The 23,142-nt window shown below is 43.3% G+C and overlaps 1 protein-coding gene across 1 annotated transcript; it reads left to right on the top strand.

Moving 5' to 3' along the window:
* Positions 1-16,231: 16,231 nt before the first annotated feature.
* On the top strand, positions 16,232-21,774 carry LOC133927114 (uncharacterized). Its single transcript, XM_062373419.1, has 9 exons — positions 16,232-18,757; positions 18,849-18,997; positions 19,075-19,137; positions 19,224-19,376; positions 19,451-19,614; positions 19,734-19,881; positions 20,599-20,721; positions 20,838-20,925; positions 21,055-21,774. Exons 1-9 carry the CDS (start codon positions 16,471-16,473, stop codon positions 21,222-21,224), a joined length of 3,345 nt encoding a protein of 1,114 aa, XP_062229403.1. The 5' UTR covers positions 16,232-16,470; the 3' UTR covers positions 21,225-21,774.
* The last annotated feature ends 1,368 nt before the right edge of the window (positions 21,775-23,142 follow it).

Below are 23,142 nucleotides of genomic sequence, written 5' to 3' on the forward strand. Positions count from 1 at the left end.
AGAAGCAAACTTAATATTTAATCTCTGATAGAGAAATAGTACAACTATCTTCACTATTCACTAACAATCCAAATCTAAAGTATACAACTATGTAAGGTCATTGCTGGATTAATCGGAACAAACGTTCAAGTGGTAGTATCGTCAACGAGTTAACACTTAACATCGCATTCAGTCTATGGACTAACTGATCATCACTTAACATCGCATTCACCAACTGCATCGGTCTTGTTGGAAGGAAATTCTACGAGATCTAGTCTTACAAAAAAATCTTATCCGGTATATGTCACATGTCCCCACATGCCAGTTATTGAATCAGGAAAGAACAATATGAATCAGAATTTTATAAAATCTTTCGATAAATGATGTTATAAAATTTCCTTCCTACCCGCTAGTGTGCTGAGTGCTTCATCTTCATGCTGATCGATCCTTGTGGTGCCAAGGTGCGAACGTCATGACGTCAGAGAGAGAGAGAGAAAAGCGAAGCATCATGCGGAAAAGCGATACTCCTGCTCTTCAAGCGTGCCACGTTACTCATACCAGATTGCAAATGACTGTTTGTGCCACGAAGTTTGTGCTGTCGATGGTTTGGGCCACCCAGGATCGCTGGGTTACGGACACTTTGTTGTCACCGGAGATTTGGGCCGAACCTAAGACCGGGCCGAGAGAGCACGCGGCGGGCCGTATCTAACATCAGGCCCAGCCCGTCGTCGATCGGAGGAAAATAACCATGGGCCGAAAAAGCTTGATGCCGGGCCTACACAAGCCCAAAGGAAGCTTAGCAGTTAGCAGACTTTTCTGGCCTAAGAACGGCCCGAAGAAAGCAAGCAGATCATTCGGCTCGGTTGTGGTGGCAGTTACTCACAGGACTACTAACTGGGCCAAGACTCACCTCTTGCCTCAGCCTGGTCCATAAAAATGTAGAATAATATTCTATTTGTTCAAGAACGTAAGACGTATTTTATTTAAAAAATCAAATTCCATAAGTTTTAATCAGTAATTAGTCAAATTATATATACTTAGTATACAAAATTTGTTTTCAATAGACTTGCATTTTAAAGTACTTTAATATAATTTTGATTTTATAGTAATTGATAACATATTATAATATAAATTAATGGTCAAATGTTACTTTTAATGATTCTTTTAAAATAAAATACACTCTAAATTCTTGAACGAATGGAATACTACAGATGACCTCTTGCTGCGGGGGAGTAGTTGTCATGCTCCCTCTGTCAGACTAGAGTACAGATGACTGGGAAAAACACACGGGCACAACACACAAAAAAAGACCAAGCAGGAGAGGGAGATCATTCGAAGAAAAGGGAGAGAAGTGCCCCAAGCTAGCATTAATCAAAAGTAATTAGGTGTTGATGACATCTATTGTGCTGCAGCTGCCCAACCAAATCGGACATAACCTAGTGGCTAAAGAGAGAGTGCTAGTAGTGCTAGCAGTATAACTTTGTTCCTGTCCTCGCCACGTTGCTGCAGTACTCAGGTTGTCCTTTTTGAGTTTATGGCTAAACGTATCAGCGTATCCCAGATCTCATGCGGGACCCACCGTTGCTGTTTTGGGAGGATTAAGATATCATAAACACGGTAGGCTAGCTTAGGTCTGGTAACGAGACGGGTCGAGCCGGTGCAGCGGCCACGTACATGATCCGAAATTCGAATTGGAAAATCCAATCCGGCACCGATTTACTTAACGGATGTAAAAATGCCTCTGATTCTGAACCCGACGGGACCCAAAACTCATGCGGGGACCCGCGGGTGCGAGGGTCGAGTGGCAGGCGAGCGACGGCCGAGCAAAGGACGGAAGGCGAACGCGGCGTGGGTGGTGGCGAGCGAGCAACGGCCAGGACGCGGACGCGGGACGAGTGACGACGGGCGGGCGGCGACTAGGAGGCAGACGTGGGTCGGACGAGCGGAGGGCGGACACGAGCAGCGACTGGTGAACAGTGGCGGGAGGCGGGCACGGGGCGACGGGCGGGAGACGATGGGCGAGCTGTTGGCGCGCCGCACTTGCATCCATGACCGGGAGGTGGCAGGTGCGGCCACACGAGCGACGGCGGCCAAGAGACCGTTCATGCGGTCTTTTCAGCGCACGTCAGGGGCTCACGAGGGAGCATCTACATCTATCCCCAACTCGATTCGAAATCAGGGCCTGACCCGCGACCTCTATGAACGAAAACTTTACCTCAACCTACCCCCACAGGTGTAAAACCCGCAGCTCCATCTCCTCTTTATCTTCCACGCAAAAAGGGTCTCCTCTTATGTGGACTCCGTGAACATGCCCCTTGTATACTGGTGGCAATGAAAGCGACCTTTTTATGCATTCGAGAGCTTCAAGTCTGAATGTCTGGAGTAAGTTTCGACGTTTCACTACCCTTTTTTTTCGAAAGAAGTTTTGAAGTTCCATATCCAACAAAATTCACTAAATTTTTACTCAACCAGTCCCACAATTTATCAGGGAAAACATATCAAGAGCTAGACGGAAACAAACCATAAAACCAGACGAATGCTTGGTCGATCTGCCTCCACTGCGTCACTTCAACCAGTCGGTCAAAGATGACTGGACCGGCGAAGCGCTGCATTCAACCTTGCCAGGGCACGGCGAGCAGCCGAGCACTGAGCAGGAATGACGACATGGGAGTCGGGAGGATTAAAAAACCGGCCGCGCCACGCGACGCGAGGCGACGCGTGGTGAGCGCGGAGGCGGCGGACGCAAGTTCCAGGGCGCCCAGCTCAGCAGCGCCGACGCCAGCGCGAGTACCCACCGGCAAGACCCAGTGAAAAAGGACGCCGCGGGCGCTGCGGCTGCAAGTCATCTGGCCATCTGGGTGTCCGGTGAGCTGGATTCCTGGGCGAGCGTGGGCACATGGCCCCGTCACGCCCCCATGTGAGGGCCTCTCGCTCCAAACTAGGCGCCTTCTCCGTCGCATTAACCAATCTATTTAACTTTATTAACTACTAGTACTACTATTATATTATCAAGCCCAAGTACAGAAGATGGCTCATGAAAATGCTACCTCATCATGATTTTTCCCAACCGTTTGATCTTCATCCAGCAGCCACAAATGCACATATAAAAATGGTATAATGTAAGGTGCAAAGATCTAGAAAAAAAGAAGGCAACAATGGACGATAGCGAAATCCTAGATTCCAGAACTTAGGATACTAACGGCGACGATTTCATCTCTCAACTAAGCAATGCATGATGCATACAGAATCTTACTCGATTATCCTAATTTATTTTTACACAAGTGGCACATATTCCTTGGCAAACATTTGTGGTACTAGAAAATTACTAGCAAATCCTTCGTAGTACCGTGCGGGCTCCATGCTAGTACCGGTAGTATTCCCAGATTGCCTGGAGCCAGATCTGTGAGCCTCCCCTGCTTTGACTCACCTCATGGCTCATGCAGGCACCTGCATCCACCACAGATGCCATGTGAAATTGTAGAGTCGAGTCTGATCCAACATTTCGGTTTCAGGTGGAGGTGAATTTTCACGTTGCTACGAATTTTTACTTCACATCCTGGAGACCCGAAGGACCTCCAATCGATCGTTATTTTTGCTAGTTGGGAAATTTAAAAAGAGCGCAACGTAAGGATTTTCGACAGTAGGAAATGTCTTCGCAGACGCTTGTGGCCAAGATTAAAGAGAAGGGTAGAGTTGGATTTTAACAGGAGCAACACACTATATTTTGAAAGAATAATCACTTTTATTCTTGTTGGCCTTGCCGGCTTTTGTTATCTGCCCGTCCGAGATTAACCTCCGACTTCTAATATAACAGTTTTCTGTTGTTTTCAATTACTTTTTACTTCACATGAAGTTGCTAGGGGGAAACTAGTTCACAACATGAAATGATAAAAGAGAGAGAGAAGAACTGAGGAACTTATTTTAGCATTAGAATACCCTCAAAGTAAACCAGCATACCTAAGAAAGTTGTAATTACGGGTCCCTTTGGGACACGGGAATTTTTTTTTTCACAAATCGCTCAGGAATTAAACTGATTTTTGTGTGATGTGGATATAGATCTAAAGAAGTAAGGTGGGACCGAACCCGAAAGGGGGACTTCCAATGCTAGAAAGAACCGAAAGAACACAAATAGAGTGTATATCATTTGAGAATTAAATATTCGTATTACAACTAGAGATTATGGTATTTATAACTCATATCTCAACTACTTTTTGGATATTGATAAAAATATCGTAGTACAAAAGTATATTCTAAAAATATTATAGTCATTTGGCCACCTAGCCCTAAAGAGATAATTATATGACGGCCACTGTACCAGCTAGCTAGTGTGTCCCATTAGGTGAACCTTAAGTAGTCATGGATCCCTACCAATATTTAAGATGATAGCTCCGTGAGATGAACCCTAAATAGTGTTGGATGCCTACCAATACTTAAGATGAGAGATTTTGGTAGATCCATTAAGTATGACTCACTTTTCCAGCTATCTAGGATATCCATGGGATCCTTCAGGTGAAACATCCCTTCGGGTGGCTTTTGCCCATGTCTCTTTTCGATGCCAAGCCTATCTTCAGTCCTTCACACCGCTTGATAGTTTGTTCCGCCCATACAAAGCAGCCTTCGCACTGCTCGGCGACTCCCTATGTGCCTCTGGTAGCAGCATTGTTTTAAGGGATAAATGCAAAAAAAACCCCCAAAAGTCACTTGGATTTTGACTTTCCCCCCAAAAGTTGTTTTGTTGCAAAAAAACCCCCCAAATGTTTGATTTTGTTGCAAAAACACCCCCAAAAATTCAAAAAAAAATTTAAAAAATCACAAAAAATTCTAAAAAAAAACTAGAGACAATTATAAGAACTTTTGTGAAATTTGTTTTAAAAAATAATATCCTTTGCATCATATTTCATGGAGAGTAAGTTTGAAAAAAAAGAAAAACTTGCAACTCATTTATTAATTCGAGTTAAATGCATAGTTAATTATTTACTAATCCAAAAATCATGAAACAAAATTTTCTAGTCTTCTTACATGATCCTCTATCTTGTAAAAATACATGAAATCTTGAATTAGTTATTGTAACGTGCAGAATTGAGTAAATGTGTTACAGATAGATTAATTCATAACTAATCCATAACACCCCCAAAATTAGTGAAACCACTTTTATTAGTTTACTTAAACAATTATTTGTGTAGGAAAAATAATGGTAGACATGAAAAAGTTAAAATAACATGAGTTAATAAATGAGTTGCACATTTATCTTTTTTTTCCAAACTTCCTCTCCATGAAATATGATGCAAAGGATATTATTTTTGAAAACAAATTTCACAGAAGGTCTTAGAATTGTCTTTAGTTTTTTTTAGAATTTTTGAATGATTTTTTTAGTTTTTTAAATTTTTAGGGGGTTTTTTGCAACAAAGTCAAACTTTTAGGGGGTTTTTTGCAACAAAATAACTTTTGGGGGGGAAAGTCAAAATCCAAGTGACTTTTGGGGGGGGGGGGGGTTTGCAGTTTTCCCTTGTTTTAATCACTAGGCTTCACGTTTTGCACAAATTTCGTGGACCTTGGACGTATGGGGACAATGTACCGTTCCCCAACACTGTGAAATTCTGGCAAAATTCATGTGAAATTCATGAGTTCCAAATGGGGCTATAAGATAAAGATTGTGACGCTACTTTGACTGACATTTGCTCCAGTTAACACAAAGGCCAACGTACAAGGAATCTTAGGCAAACAGTATGCCAGTGCATTGGAAAACTATGCTCTGTTGATCACAATTAAATCCAAACTACAAGACAGAACGCATGAACTTGAACTTGAATCTGGAACTACAAGACAGAACGCAACGAAATCCAAACACGTTACTTGAACTTGAAGGAAGGCAAATCAGGTGATTGCGCCATTGAAATTGAATATTGCAACAGGACATGATCGAATGGTCTTATCTTTGTAGAAAATATACTGTTAAGGAGCTTTATGTTATGTATGTGATTTTAATGATTAATGATAATATAGTCAATAAAACTAATATGTGTGTCAAATATATATTTTACTAGGTTTTATGGATACAATATATGAAGAAGCTATCAAAACAAAACCGGAACAAAGTTTAGATAAATTGGAGAAGATTCAGAAAACATAACCTCACCGGATGATCCGAGACTGGACAAGTTTTTTTACGCCAGAGCTTCATGTCCAGATGTACTTGACTTCACCGAATAGTCTGGTGTTAAGCAAGTTCAACACAACAGATAATGAATAGTGCAAAGAGAAAGCAGAAGACACCACCAGATGGTCTGGAACTTAGAAAGTGTGCTCGCCGAAGCATTTTTGACAGTGGATGAGATCACCTCACTGGATGGTCTGATACTCAATGTGAAGAATTATGAACACCAGAGGCCTACACCAGAGTATTTCCTGCAGAGGCATTTTCAGAGTTGAAGAGTGAAGATCAAGGCACTTGATGGTCCGGTGATCAATGTTGTGTGCACTGGAGGTTTAGACCAGAGCATTTTATGCAGAGAGAGTTTAAGTGGCTCGATTGGCTCAAAGACAACTCACCGGATAGTCTGGTGATGTATGATGTGTACATCAGAGTATTTTACACAAAGAAGCATGAAGTGGCTCAGTCAGACTCAAGACAACACGCTGGATGGTCCGACGATGGAGTTGAAGGTACACCAGAATGTCTATAGTTTACAGAGGCTTTGAGTGAAGTTCCAACAACTAGTTTTTGAGGTTATACTCACCGGATGATCCGGTGTTAGTACTTTTGTTGTCACCGGATCATCCGGTGTTAACAACTTTTCTAAGCCGTTGGAAAAACAGCTAGTTGACGGGTTTAAGGTTATAAATACCCCTCCACTTGATCATTTGAGGTAGCTGGAGTACAGAGGAAGCTCATACACACTTGAGAAGATATACAAGCCACCAAAGTGCTTAAAGTGTTTATGAAAGACGATTAAGCACACCATTAAAGAGTAATTAGTGCTTATAGTTATGGAGAGAAGTGTTGCTAGGTGCTGCAACCTAGAGAGTTGATCAATGAGTGATCCAACCTTGTACTGAAAGGTACGCCACTGTCTTGGAGTCTTGATGACACGCTAGTAACTTGTTGACCATCTGACTTGATGTGGAGCAGCGGTAAGAAGATTGTGCGGGGACGTGGAGGCCCTTATCTTTGTGACTAAAGCTCCGAAGTGAAGACAACGTACAAGTGACTGGAAGAGAGGTTAGTGATGAAACCTCACCTTGGTGGCTTATCGTGATTGAGACCTTATCTTGGTGACTTGGTAGCTCAAGAGTCGTAACGCGAAGAGACTTAGCTACCGAGAGCATATCCTTTGTGGAGCTCCAACGTGGACTAGGGGTGACATTCATGCCATCGATACCACGGGATAAAAATCCTTAAGTTGAGTTTGCTCTTTCTATCTTATTTACGTTTCCGCATTTACATACTTACAATTTACCTTTCTATATAGGTTGCAAGTTCTTTTGATCGGTAGAGTAGACACACTAGATAAACCTAGAATACATTTAGATAGAATTTGATGTAGGTTTATCTTGTGTAGTTTTTGGAGTCGGATAGATTCTAAGTGTTCTAATTCACCCCCCTCTTAGGACGTCACCGATCCCTACAAGTGGTATCTAAAAGGATAATGATGTCGCCTAGAGGGGGTGAATAGGCGTTTTTAAAAAATCCGTCCCCTTATACCGTTGGCCTAAACTTGCAGTGAAAAATAAACTAACGGATTTTTTAAAAGTGAAAATCCTAAATATGCTAGGCTCAACTAGTGCACAATCACTCTAAATAAGTGTAAGAGTTACAATCCTAGGGTGACAAAGATTATTCAAAACTAGCAAAAGATATACAAGAAAACTCTAGTTAAAAATCCTAAAACCATTGTTCATCGGAAGTTCCAGGTTCAATCCAGAGCCTCCGAGTTCAAATCTGATTATACAGAATCCGAACCTTCTGAGTTAAATCCGGAACATCTGGGTTTAGCAGAGAATAAACTCAAAACTAAAATTAAAGGACACCTAAGGAGTTCTAGCTCAAACCAAGTGAAGTCGTGTGTTCCAAATGATAATTCCATGTAGATCCACAGAGAACCTACAATCAATTTTACATGAGCAAGTAGATCGAGCAATATGCATAAATATTAAGCAAGAACTCAAGAATAAGAAAATAAGAGAGGAGGCACATGATTTGTTTCACGAAGTTCGGACACCACCACTAGAGGTTCCTACGTCTCTATTGAGGGACTTGGTCACACTTGAGCTGGATCTCTCTCAATCATTTTCCTCTCCAAGCTCGATTACACTTGAGCTTGGCTTCCACTCTTGACTTCTTCCCCTACGGAGGCGAAATCAAAGCTTTTACAAACTTTCCGCGGTACACTACAACCTTGGGTGCTAACCAGTGACACCTAGCCGCCTAGAAGCTCAAAGCTCCAAGAGTAACAAACCCGATGATGAATTTCTTGTCGATGAACCCGAGTGCTCAAGATGGGAGATACATTCACTTACACTTGAACTTGCAATCTCTTAACACAACTCACTTTTCTTTTCAAATCACACACTAGATTGGAGTAGGAGATAGTTCTTTTGACTCTAGAAGGTTTTTCTTTCATACCCAAGTAGCAGCAAACAAAGGTGGGGGTGAGGGGTTATTTATACCCTCCCAAAAAACTAGTTGTAATATTCTGAGCTTTAGCATGTTAATTAATTACAAATTTCACTCCAAATTAAAATTTTTTGTGATTAATTAAACTAAATAAAATCAAGGAATTATGTATATGAATATATATATATATATATATATATATATATATATACTTGTATGTATATGTTCATATATGTTAAATTGGCTAAGTATTTCAAGATACACTAAATAAATTTATAAAACTTCTCCATGCATTAATACGATCATTGGCATTTAGTTTATTGTTTTATGGTTCTTTGAGTGGAGTTTTGAAATTAAATGTCTCTCAATTTTAGGTTCTGTGCGAAGGAGTTTTCGCCCCAATCGATCATTGGTGTGAGGAACCGTCTAAATGATATTCTAATTAATCACCAGAAGGATCATTATTCATAATCACAATATCGATGATTAACCAGAATATTATCTCGATAGTCCCGTCACGTGTTTTGTGCCCAAGATCGGAACATATACCTTCCAACATTTAGCATCACAACATAGCTTAAGAAAGAGCAAGTAATTTAACATTTATATTACAAGTATTTAACATGCAACCATTTTCAACAATTTACATCAAAAGGAAACAACATCTACGCTGCGGAAATATAAACCTATACAACAAAAGAGAGGGGAGCCACATGCCCTTAGGCTCCACCCCAAAAGCACAACATCCAAGAGTAGGATGCACTACTCTTACCCGCACCCTGATCGGCAGGCACGAAGTAGCCAAACACCGGCTCTTCCTCACCAACAGCACCTGAAAACGTAGGCATGAGTACGAATGTACTCGCAAGACTTAAACCATATATAGCACATATACATAGCTCGACTCCAAGGATTATGGATTGAACTATTAGCAAGAAAAAGCCACATGGTTAAGTTAAACATAAGTGGTAAGCAAACTGGACACATATGTGTGAGCAACTAACTTAACCAATAACAACATAACTCTACCCTGCCATAACCAACTGAACATAAGTAATTGGAACCATTATGAACATATATGTAATAAAGACCAACTCAACCATCTCCCACATATCCAACCATCAACCACAAGCGAAAACTCTACGACCGATGCAGATGGACAGAAGCATGCTCATGACCGAGAGCGCGGTATTTCGAAATATTTTTACACCCTGCAGGGAATACTTCTGGCACATGACTTGAGGACCATACGGCTTGCATGACCACACAGATCCATACAGGGGGTACTCATGTCAACCTTTCCCAATAAGCCCCAACCATTTGGATCATGTATCGCTCGGCGCGGAGGTACTAGAACTACTCCCGGAGCAAATTAGCACCTCTTACAAGCCCACCCGCTCACACCGTCGATGTTCACGCCCAAATGATCACAGCTACAGAGGTATTCAGCTCGTCTTACCATTAGATCGGCATGTTGTGAGTAAGGTAAGTGCTAAAGCCGACTACACCGACGATCAGTGCTTAAACGACGCAAGCGATCTATGCTGTCTAGTTTCTTCTTCCGACCTACCCAGGGGAACTCTACATCCGGGCAGGATAAACACCTCCTAGCACCGTCCACATCTCGTCTCATACTCACCACTCATACAACCATCATCAACCCATATCCATTATTGTGATCATTCCGAAAGTAAATAACACCTATACTCGCGAACGATGAAACAATTCATCGCTCGACTTCTACCGAATGACCTATGCATTACTAAGCATTTCGGTTTAACTTGTAATCTAGACACTAACACCATACTCAAGGCGACAAGGAAATGATGAACAACAATTCAAGGTAGAAATAATGCATTCAACATAGGATCTGCCCACTTGTACCTGATCTCGACTCGACACATGCAAACATACATAATCATAGTTTATCAATTTTAAACTTCATTCAATTGAACAGGGATGCAATATGCTTAGTTGCTTGCCTTGCTGCTCAGGTGGCTACCTATAATTACCCACGCAACACTTGCAAAATTCCGGGAGGTGGGCGTCGTCTTCAACTGCAATCGCGTCACGCTTTGACTCCTTGTTCACTAAACAAAAACGCGTGCAATGATGAGCATGAATGAATGCAACAAGGTATGCCACAATGCTTAACAACATGCTAAAAGTACAAGATATGAGAATCAATGCAATACTAAACGATCTAAACAAAATCTGAAAAATAACAGCCACCCGGAGTATCCGGGTCCGAACCCTCCTGGTGAACCTCCGGATGAGGCGCTCAGTTACTGCCTTTTTATTTGACTGGCCTAGAGTATCCGGGTTCCAGAGCCTCCGGGCCATCCTCAGGTGAAGGTGCTCGGTTAGCCACTTTTCTAACTTAACCCGGAACCTCTGGGCTGTGACGGACACTCCGGGTGAGGCTTCGGGAGAGGCTCTTGGTTAATCGTTAACGCAATTACCCGGAATCTCTGGGTTTACCCGGATTATCCGGGTGAGGTAGACTTAGGTTTTTCCACAAATTTTCCCTCGATCGATTCGACTCACTTTACAAATATGTGCTACACAAACGTGTATATGCCCTATTCAAATGATTCTAAACCCATCTTGCACCCTAAACCCTAACAAATTTTGAACACAATTAGACGAACGATTTCTACTGAACTCGGAGTATCCGGGTGAGGCCGGAGTATCTGGGTCAGCCTAGAAAAGCTATTCTCGAGTGGATTTTTGGTCGATTCAAGTTGCGATCTTCTCCAAGCCTAAAGGGAGCATGTTAGGGATAGTCCAAAGGTCCTAAAACTCACTCATCAACTTGCAACACGACTCTATAGCTCAAATTTGTCCAAAACTCTATTTTTGCTCCAAAAAGCTCAAGAACTTCAAGAACTACTCGATTCTTCCATGAAAACGAAAATGAATTGGATAGATGAGTAGCTTATGAGCTAGAAAATGCATAGATACCACATGCATACCTTGACCTTGATCCTAGAGAGAGAAATCCAAGGGAGAGTGAGAGAGCTTGAGAGGGAGAGTGAGTAAGAGGTAGCAACAGCTGTGCTGCTTGGGTGAGGGCATGGGGAGTGAGGGAGGAGAGAGAGGGAGCAGGTGGTGTTGCCCCTTTTGGTGGTTGGGATGATGGGGCCACTTGTGGGGCCCACGTGTTGGAGAAAAGGGGTATTTTCAATGCGATATGGTAAGACTTTGTGCTCTTTATTATTTGTCACTTGCTTTGGTTGTGTATCATCAATTACCAAAAAAATGAAGATTATAGGAAACACGTACTTAGTGAGATTGTAGCATTTACTTTAGGACATATATGTGATTTTTGTGATTAATGATAACATAGTCAACGTGACTAACATGTGTATCAAATATATGCTTTAGTAGGTCTCATGAATGCAATACATGAAGAAACTATTGAAGTAGGGACAAAGTTTGGTTGAACTAGAGAAGACCCAAAGAAAATGACATCACCGGATGGTCCGACGCTGGACAAGTTTGTACACGCTGGAGCTTTGTGTCTATATACAGTTTACCTCATCGGATAGTCTGGTGTTAAGGAAGTTCAACACACCGAACAATAAACAGTGCAAAGAGAAAGCAGAAGACCCCACTGGATGGTCCGATGCTTAGGAAGTATGCCCAGCGGAGCATTATTGATAGTGGGTCAGGATTATAGGATGGTCTGATACTCAATGTGCAGTACACACCAGAGCATTTCCAAAGGAAGGAAGAGAAGAAGCAATAAGTCGGATGGTCCGATGTGAAGAAGTGTGAACACCAGAGGCTTACACCAGAGGATTTCCTGCAGAGGCGTTTCTAGAGTTGAAGAGTGAAGATCAAGGTACTGGTTGGTCCGGTGATCAATGTTGTGCGCACCGGAGGCTTACACCAGAACATTTTGTGCAGAGAGGGTTCAAGTAGCTCGGTTGGCTCAAGACAACTCACCGGATAGTCCGATAATATATGCTGTGTACACCAGAGTATTTTACATAGAGAAGCATGAAGTGGCTAGGTCAGGCTCAAGACAACATGCTGGATGATCTAGCGATGGAGTTGAAGGTATACCGGAATGTTCGATGTTCACAGATGCTTTGAGTGGAGTTCTAACGGCTAGTTTCTAAGTTATACTCACTGGATGATCTGATGTTAATACTATTGTTGTCACCGGATGATCTGATGTTAGTACTATTGTTGTCACCGGATCATCCGATGTTAACAGCTCTTCTGAGCTATTGGGAAAACGGCTAGTTAGCGGGTTTGAGGCTATAAATACCCCTCCACTCGATCATTTGAGGTCGCCAGAGTCCAGAGGAAGCTCATACACACTTGAGAAGACATTCAAGCTACCAAAGTGCTTCAAGTGTTCATCAAACACGATTAAGCACACCATTAAAGAGTGATTAGTGCTTACAAGCATGGAGAGAAGTGTTGCTAGGTGCTGCAACCTAGAGAGTGTATCAAGGAGTGATCCAACCGTGTACCAAGAGGTACGTCGATGCGTTGGAGTCTTAGTTACTCGCTGGTAATTTATTGACCATCTGACTTGATGTAGAGCAGTGATAAGAAGATTGTGCGAGGACGCGGAGTCTCTTATCTTTATGACTAAAGCTCCGAAGTGAAGACGATGTACAAGTGACCAGAAGAGAGGTTAGTGGTGAGACTTCATCTTGGTGGCTTGGTGGCTCATCGTGCCTGAGATATTGTCTTGGTGACTTGGTAGCTCAAGAGCCGTGAACAGAAGAGACTTGATGACCGAGAGCATATCCTTTGTGGAGCTCTAACGTGGACTAGGAATGACATTCATGTCATCGATACAACGGTATAATAATTCTTGTGCCCAGTTTGCCCTCTCTACCTTATTTTATATTTTTGCATTTACACACTTGTAATTTACTTTCCTAGATATGTTGCAAACTCTTTTGATTGGTAGAGTAGACATACTAGATAAATATGTAGCACATTTAGATATAATTTAATATAGGTTTATCTTTTCTAAGTTTTGGAGCCGAATCGATTCTAAGTGTCCTAATTTACTCTCCCTCTTAGAATGTCGCTAATCCCTATAATCTTTGATGAATTATGCCGAACGGAACACAATGTAGGTAGCGGATTGTGACATGTGTTGAAGATGTAAGCAGATAGAGAGAGAGTTGGTGGCATATTTTGATGTCTCTCAACCTACTGAGAGAATAAGCCCACCTTACCACAGAAACCTATTTTCTCAATATCTGAATAAATCGCAAACAATCAAGAGTTTATAATGCAAATATGAGCGAAAAAGCAGGTGACACATATGTAATCACAATGACAATAAAATTCACTAGCCAAAAATAAAACAATAATTTTGAACGATGCAACAGTGCATTCGCGCCCTATACTGATATAGCCAATTATCTATATATTTATATAGATGGGTGGATGGTTAACCATGATGAACGGTCATGATTGCATCAGCCGTGAGGAAGCTGGCAAAAAAAAAAAAAAATGCTTTGGTAAAGTGAGCAGAGTATCGCCTTCTCCAATGGAGATGTTGGGGCGGACACCAGCACTCCTGATTGGGGGACACGACCTCCATGCATGGCCCCACCGAGCGTGCCTACTTCGTCTTCTACACTCGCTTTTGCTGTGCAAACTGGATAATTTTAGGTTTCATCTTAGTGTCGGTCGGGCTCAGCCAGCTGATTAGTCCAGCAGAATGATGATCAGTGACAACTACAACTGCCTTCTCCTAGCATACAGCAACTGTTTTTTCCTTTGACATGATATCACACAGCTGTTACTGCTCTATCAGGAGGAGTGAATCGGGAAAGATAGGAATTTTTTCACAGTTGCAAAAATAAGAAATGTTGGTGCAGATGAGACATTAGTTCCTAGATAGTGACCTTACTACCTTCGTTTCGCTTGAACTGTTAGATTATCTTTAACCATATTTTTTTCATTTAATTTCTTTTTCGATTTTCTTTTTCATTCTCATTCCCTTTATTTTCTCTCATCTTTAACAGTTTTACTTTGAGGGGAATCGCGAAGGTAAAAGAGAGAATCTCATCCTAGAAGAAATGATCTTGAGAATTTTTTTTGACAGAAACCGTGAAGGGAAACCGTTAAAACGTTGAAAAAAACGAAAATCCTGTTATAAAGGGAATCTGAAAAAAAAAAACCCTTGGAGATGATCTTAAACTCAGCAATATGCTGAGCTCTTTACCTTTGGATTAAAAAGCAAGAAGGATATCAAATCAGCTGAAACAGCTTTAGTGGAGTACTAGGATGCTAAAGCCACTCTCTCCTGGCTCCCACATCTGACGGATCAAGCCATCCCATTGCACCCTCAAGCATTCTCAGTAATGAACTCTTAGATTCTGATGGTGCATACCCGTAGGCCCAGTTGTATTTTCAATGAGGGAATGCCCAATAAATCTGTGCCACCTAAGGTCAAGGCTCTTCAACTTGCTTCTTGAGTGGCTGTAAGATTAGATCTGTCGTTTTTAGCTACTTATTGAATGATTGTTGTACACAGGCAAATTTTAATACAGACGAGCAAATATTCTTTTATGAGTGCGTTTCTCGCCAATTGTTTGAAAATCAAATAAATTTTAGTCGATTGTTCCACATCACCCGATCATTATACAACGAATAACAATTCATCTCGCTTCGCTGTATAGAGCTATCTTTTGCTTTGTCCTACTTCTCTGTCTCTGGTGGCTACCACCTTTGACGCCACCTGAGTCGTCTCCTAACCAGCCCTCCTGTTGTTGGCACCGCACGTTGCTCGCTTGCGTGACCTGTAGCTCTATCAGAGCCACCTACCCTGTTACTAGTCTGTTTATCTCCTCAATATTCTCTCTAAGCTCGCCCTACTAAGATCCTTAACCCTAGAAGAACTCTAACCTTGAATGTAACACCGATTGTATAGGAGGACAAGATTTTCCATTCTTTAAAGCCATAAGTGCATTACTAAAATGGTCAGTCAGCTTCTTTCAAACCGATAGACAAAGTGAAACTAGTAAAAAATCATAAACATATAAAAGCTATATTTAGTGTCATGAAAAATGATAAGTGACGATCCATACTTCGCAATATCGCTACTAGGGTCACCATATACATTTGCATAATTGGATTTAGTGCGTAAATACATTGACTTCGGTCAGTCGGATAGTAGGTAAAAATCTAGCTACTCCCACTCTATCATCTTTCAAATTTGTTTGTCATATACAATTTATCGTCGTTACACCTGTGAATTAGATCTTAAGTTTCGGTTGATATCCGATGGATCCATTCTCAAATTTGTGTCTTAGATTTAACGTGACTCTTAAGTAATTTCACAATTAAGAAGATTTATCAGCCACAATAAAAATATGATCTCTCATGTGAAAATCTATAGGTATCATATCTCTGCACACAATTCCTTTTCAACTAACCCATATAAAAAAGCAAAACTTTTCCGACCATCCAAAACTAAACGGAAAAAAGGAGAAAGAAAATCCAAAATCGTGAAACAAATTCAGACCTAATAGAAAACTCCAAAACCCCTGCATAAGAAAAACCGCCACCGAAAGAGCAAAAAAGAAAAAACAAGGAAAACCAGAGCCGAAGCGAGCCAAGGGTTTTTGAGTAATCCGGCGCAGCACCCCTCCCTCCCTCCCTCCTCTACTCTGCCACTCCTTCCTCGCCCCTTCCCTCCCATTCCCCGCAGACCCACACGCAAACCAAGCGACGACGCGGGCCAGGCCATGAGCTAAGCATTGAGCGAGTCGCCGCTCGCGTCCTCGACTTCGCCTGCTTGCTCGCGCTCGCGCCTCGCGGCCGTGCGTTGGTTAGGGTTTGGATTTGTGGGTGGAGTCCGGGACTAGATCCAGCCGGGGGTGACGGCGCGGATGGCCGCCACCGCCGGGGTCGCCGAGGACGGTGGCAGCGGCGGTGGGGGTGGGGAGCGGATGAAGCTTCTGTGCAGCCTCGGCGGCCGCATCCTCCCGCGGCCCGGGGACGGGACGCTGCGATACGCCGGCGGGGACACCCGGATCGTGTCCGTGCCGCGCGGGGTGGCACTGCCCGACCTCCTCGCGCGGCTCGCGGAGGCGTACGGCGGCGCCGCGGGCCCGCACTTCGCGGTGAAGTACCAGCTTCCCGACGAGGGGCTCGACGCGCTCATCTCGGTGTCCTCGCCGGAGGATCTCGACAACATGGTCGAGGAGTACGACAAGCTGAGCGTCGCCAGCCCGAAGCTGAGGGTGTTCATCTTCCCCATCTTGGATGGGGCGGGCGGCAGCGGCGTCGGCGGGGAGGAGTTGGAGGGCGGGAGCTTTGACGCTGGGCTTCGGTATCTGGAGGCCGTGAACGGCATTGTGCGGAAGGACAGCATCGCGAGCCTCTCGTCCACGCAGTACTCCGACGGGGGGCTGCCCCCTCCGGCGGCGTCAGGGGGCGGCGGCCCTGGTTCTCCGGCTGCTGTCTCCCCTACTTCCACTAGCTCCAATGATGCTGCGAGATCGGGCTTCAGTGGGGCGGCACCCCCGCCGCTTGTTGATGTCTTCAGCAATACCGCTCCTGTTCCTGCACCTGTGAGGCCGCAGGAGATTGCCTTTGAAGGGAGGGCTCCTCAGGCTAATCCACATCCACATCCGCATCCGGAGGCGGCTAGGTACCGGCAGCCACTGTCACAGCTGCCACCACTGCCTCCTGTGTTCATGAACGATTATAGAGATGCCATGCAGGGTCCGAATCAGCCACAAACAGGAAATGGAACGAGATTAGATGACTGCAACCTGTGCTTGAAGGCATTGCCTCACTCCCACTCTGATCCGGTGATGAATGAGTATGGCAATGCTGCACCCGAGTCGGGGCCTGTGTTCATGAGCTTGCGGCCTGAAGATGTGGCAAGGATTATGATGCCAGAGAGGGCGATGCAGGCCCCGATGGGGGCTTATGGATACACACATATGCATCCAGTGCCGCAGGAGAGGGTGTATGTGCCAAAGATTGAAGGGGTTACAAACTCGGTGCTCATTGATCCAACTGGCTTGCATCAACATGTGTATGTGCAGCAGCAGCAGCAACTGCCGCCACAGCAGTTGCCATCAACATATGGATTTAGCCATATCCCTGTGATTCCTAACGAGAAGGATAGAGTAGTTTCTCCAAGTTCCGCCCATTCTGATGTTGCAAGCTCTCATCAACAATTTATGCAGCAGCCACATCAGCAATTGCCTTCAGTCCATGGGATGGCTCAGTATCCAGTGAAGACAGTTAGTCCCAATAATCCACTTGCAGGTGAAGGTAGTTTAAGTGGCAATGCAAGGCATCGTGAGGATGGGCAGGTGTATCGCGATAATGCGCCTCCAGTGGCACCTGTGGCTGTGCCAACTTACATGGCAAACGTGGATAGGATGATGGATTCGCTCCGGGTGAGCCCTAGCGAGGCTTCTGGCTCTACAGAACAAAGGAAGCACACAATGTCTCCTGATAATGCTTTACACCAGAATGCTATACCAGAACACTCTCAGGGGCTCCCAGATAATACTATGAGTGCCAGACCAGATACTCGAGCAAAAGAGGTTAATCTGAGCAACACTAACACTTTTTTTGATGTCAATGAACCAAAGGTACTGCTTCAAACTGAATCGATGCCACCGCCTTCTGTGGCCAACTCTTATTTGCACAATGTCCAGCATGTTAATATGAGCCATATGCCACATATGATGAGCATTGGGGGACCCTATTCTAGTTATGTTGTCCCTACAGTCGGGCCTGGTGGAGTGCCACCATCAGCTTATGGCATTGATATGGTCTATGCAAATGCCACTGTTAATCCAATGAGTGAGAGGAAGGATGTTCTGCCTGAAGTTTATCACAAGGAAGCTCCACATGAAGTCATTACTCCAAACGCAGCTCAGGTAACAACAGCAGCATTGGCAAATCATGCCCCGAATGTGGATCAACTTCAAGAGTCTGATTTACCAGGCCAACAGTTCAGCAACGAGGACCCTTGGAAAGTAGCTACAAATGCACATGCACTGCCACCAAGACCTAAGAGGGTGGCAAGCAGAGAGAACATCAGCCCAAAGGATCCCCGGCCAGATTTGAATATTCCAGCTGAGGATGTTGCCCTCCAGCAACAATCAGACCACAAAGACGCCCATGCAGAACATGCTCGGTTTATCAAAGGTTCTATTCTTTACCATACTTTCCATTAAAACATTGTCAATATGTGTACTTGTACGCTGTTAATTCTTGTTTCTGTCTATCATCAATCCAGGTGATGACATCAGTAATCCAGACTTACTGGGTATGGAGGATGGGTTAGCTACATCTAAAACTCACTCATCTGAGCATCAGCCTCCCTTACTGAATGAAGGAGTTGGGGCTGTTGCTAATAAAGTAGACAGTGAAGTTCACACCAAAGAGGTTTGGAAGTGATTCTTTAGATGCTCCAAAATGTCCTGATTTAGATTATCCTTAACACTAACTAGAGAAGCATGTAGGCTGTCAAGAGCAGACCAGCAGATTGGATTTCAGGATTTCCTGTTACAGATGGACGTCTGCAGGTTGCGATCATGATATATGTCTTTTTGATTGTTTACGTCTTATATTGTGTTGTGGATATAATTTTTTGTATCCTCGTGTGTTCCAGATTATAAAGAACAATGACCTAGAAGAGCTCCAAGAACTTGGTTCTGGAACGTTCGGAACTGTATATCATGGCAAATGGAGAGGCACTGATGTTGCAATAAAAAGAATCAATGACAGATGTTTTGCTGGGAAGCCATCTGAGCAAGATAAGATGGTTTGTTTTCATATTTCAGATCTTTGTTTTTGGCTATGCTTGCCTGTATATTGATAAATCCTGAATATTTTCAGCGGTCCGACTTCTGGAATGAAGCATCTAATCTTGCCGATTTGCACCACCCAAATGTTGTCGCTTTTTATGGTGTTGTTCTAGATGGACCTGGGGGATCCATTGCCACAGTTACAGAATACATGGTCAATGGCTCACTGAGGACTGCTTTGCTGAAGAATGCCAAGTGCGCCCATTATTATCTCTGGCATATGTTTCATAAGTCATCTTCTGTATTGATCTGCTGCGTCGTCAAAAAGAGAAATAGATGATCTTACATGGATCTGAGTTTTTTCTCCTGTGCAGGACCCTTGATCGACGTAAGAGATTAATTATTGCCATGGATACTGCTTTTGGAATGGAGTACTTGCACAGCAAAAACATCGTGCACTTTGACCTTAAAAGTGACAATTTGCTTGTTAATTTAAGGGACCCTCAGCGTCCAATATGCAAGGTAAGCAGCATACTCAATCTATTTATCATATTCTTGCACTTCATTGCTAGATTTTTATTTCTTCCATTGTCTGCTGTATTGATGGTGTTAGATATCTTGGAGTCCATCCTATATCAATTTTCCAATTTCGGCACTGTGCTAAATTTGAGAACCATATCCCCAAGTGCTTTGCAATTTTTTCCTGTAGTAATGAAAGCACATTGCTTGTTACTATTATCCGATGGTCATTTAGTTTGGTTGCTCAAGAGTTGCTAATAGGATTGGATTTTCATGTACGCCAGATAACTGGTACTAAGGCAAATTATGATGTGCATCTAAGACTATACACCTTAGCTGGGGATCATTGTGAGCTTGTGGCGGATGATGGAATAGCTCCTGTCGTGGCACTGTGTGAATACAAGTATAAAAATCAAATGGGGTGCATGGATATACAATCAAAAAGACAGAAATATCTAAATGCTAACAGCATGAAATGGTTTTGTTTTTGGTGTATATAGTGAAGATATCTGTATGTAGTCTCAGGGTTGCATATTTGCCATCTGAATGTTGTACTCTCTTAGTGATTAACTAGCCTTTTGTTTCAGATTGCCTACATGGTATCTAGGACGCCATGTTTTAATATATTACACATCAAGAAATTTTATTTACTGTCGCCAACAAATAGGTATTACTTATTTGTAATTTGGGTGAACAGTGTTCTTTTCCCTCTATATGTAGGTTGGTGATCTTGGGCTTTCAAAAGTGAAGTGTCAGACCCTCATCTCCGGTGGTGTCAGGGGAACGCTTCCATGGATGGCCCCAGAACTTCTGAATGGAAGTAGCAGTTTGGTATCTGAAAAGGTGTGCTAATTCATTTCTATTCTACAGAATCTGTATGATTTGGACTATTCTTTTGGTTCTGCTGACTCTTTCAAGTTCACAAAAAACTCAGAAAAATGTTGTCATGCTGCTCTCAGGTTGATGTGTTCTCTTTTGGGATTGTTCTCTGGGAACTCCTAACAGGAGAAGAACCATATGCAGATTTACATTATGGTGTTATTATAGGTGGGTACAAATCCGTGTGGCAGTTATACATAATGCTTGGCTGTTACTCCATGGGACTCTATGAACAGTAGATGTGGTGGTTAATTCATATTAATTAGAGCTCGAGGCATACTGTCCTTTTGTATGCAGGTGGCATTGTGAGCAACACTCTACGGCCACCAGTGCCCGACTCATGTGACCCGGAGTGGAGATCACTGATGGAGCAATGCTGGTCAACAGAACCATATGAACGGCCAAGCTTTACAGAGATTGCCAACAGACTGCGCTTCATGGCGGCATCCCAGAAGGTGCAACACTAAGGTCACCAACACGCAGATACCATACCGGGGCAGCACACTTCAAACTTGCAGGGTGTCCGTGGACCAGATTGCTGCCACCAGACTGCATATTTAGGAATCCAGAACATCAATATATGCCTTCATTGCGTCCCTAGGATCTGTCCATACCCCTTTGTTGTTTCATTTCTTGTAATCAAAAGTTATCAGCCATGTGTCTACAAGTGTCGCAATGGATGTCGATGCCTATTCATTCATTTATACCCTTTTGGTTTAGAGGTGCGTTCAATAAGTACTAGTCTAGTGTCAGTTATAGGGGAGTCCGATATTATTAATTTTTCCTTTTCTTTTTCACCCTTTTCTGGGTAATAATTGGGTTACTTAGAAGTCGTGGGTCCATCGGTCGGTTGGTCTGATTGTTGCTGGGTAAGTATGGTTTGTTGGTATATTACAAGTTTGGGAACAGAGAGTGAGGTCCTTGCTTGTAACAAGACCTGCTTTGGTTTTGTGATTGAGTTATAGTGTTGTACTGAAATCCCCCAGTGCCATTGTAAAAGCTGAGCTATTTGATGCATTGCACATGTTCTGATGGGAGGATTGCCTCCATATCTGTTCTTGCTGCTGATGCCTCTCGCACTGAAGTTTTAGTTTTGCCGGATCAGGCAAGCCTGGTTTCTCATGCTTACATGGTTCGTCTTTTCCACGACCCTTTATTTCGCAGATGCTTTCATGACCTTGCTGCCGGGTTGTGAGCACGGCGAGGGCGCACCGCACCGAACCGGCGTCGCGGCTTGCGAGTCAAGGGCTCGCAACGGCAGCGCGGAGGCGAAGGCACACATGGAGCGAGCAATCAGTCCACGGCCGCGCAGTTGCGATGGCGATGGCGACGCATGGCCGGCTTCGGGGCGTGGCGCGCCCATCATGACCCCGCACGCTGCTCGATCCGCTCCCGATCCGGCCGGCGTGTCACGTATGGGGTGTACCTATGTGCTCGCATGCAGGCAGGCAGGCAGCCCGGGCCCCAATCCCATGGTCGAGTGGATTGCGCCGTGACCGTGCGTTTATACCATCACCAACTTGTCTCTCCGCACTCTTCACAGCGCCATGGGGGAACCCAGATCGAGGATCGCGGGTCACGCGGGTAATTGTTTTCTTTTTCTCTCTACTGTATGGAGTATCAGTTGATTCATGTGTCACGTATTTTTCTACTCTCTAATAAAAATCTCTAAAATTTAAATATTTTATCTATTTTTGCTATTCATCCTCCTCATCCAGTCTCCCCTCTTTATCGGCTACTTATATAACACCTGTTTTACTAATAAAAATAAATAAATAAATTAGGATGTAAATTAACATATAATCATCCCAATTTTTGGGATCACACCTGAAATCAAATTATGGCATCGCTCTCGATGTATTTATTTGACAGCACTTTATGGCGCGTCCATATCTACATACATTTGATGTTACCGGGTCCTATGTCAGTGTTTTCGTTGCAATGCATAAACCCTTAGCTAATTTAATTTTAAGAAACAAAATCGGGGGCAAAAGGGACCTATTGATGACAAAAATTTACACCAAGTGATCACAACCAGTAACCAGTGGTCAATACCGGTGACCATGAACAATACATCTGACCAGTGGTCAGTACCTCTAACTATGAACAATACCTTCGACCATGAACAGTTTCCCTGACCAACGGCCATGCGACATGGACAGATGTTCAGATTGAGAATGTAATCAAATCGAAGAAGGCTGAACTGCAATAAAAGACACTCAATTAGATATATGGGAATTCACGTGGTTGAATAGAAAAGATATATTAGTTATAAAAAGTTTGAAAATCAGAAGGCATAGCCGAATCATATCTGTAAGTTTTATTCGGTTTGTATTAGGAGCCCTACTTATACGGCTAATACATGCCACCCTTTAAATATGAGAG

Source organism: Phragmites australis, chromosome 8 (genome assembly GCF_958298935.1).
Source record: "Phragmites australis chromosome 8, lpPhrAust1.1, whole genome shotgun sequence".
Lineage (NCBI taxonomy): Eukaryota > Viridiplantae > Streptophyta > Magnoliopsida > Poales > Poaceae > Phragmites > Phragmites australis.

Coding starts and splice junctions, on each gene's coding strand:
- LOC133927114 (XM_062373419.1), top strand. CDS start 16,471: ATGGCCGCCACCGCCGGGGTCGCCGAGGACGGTGGCAGCGGCGGTGGG. Junction 18,998..19,074: donor GTGAAGTTCACACCAAAGAG/GTTTGGAAGTGA, acceptor AGAAGCATGTAG/GCTGTCAAGAGCAGACCAGC. Junction 19,377..19,450: donor CATCTGAGCAAGATAAGATG/GTTTGTTTTCAT, acceptor GAATATTTTCAG/CGGTCCGACTTCTGGAATGA.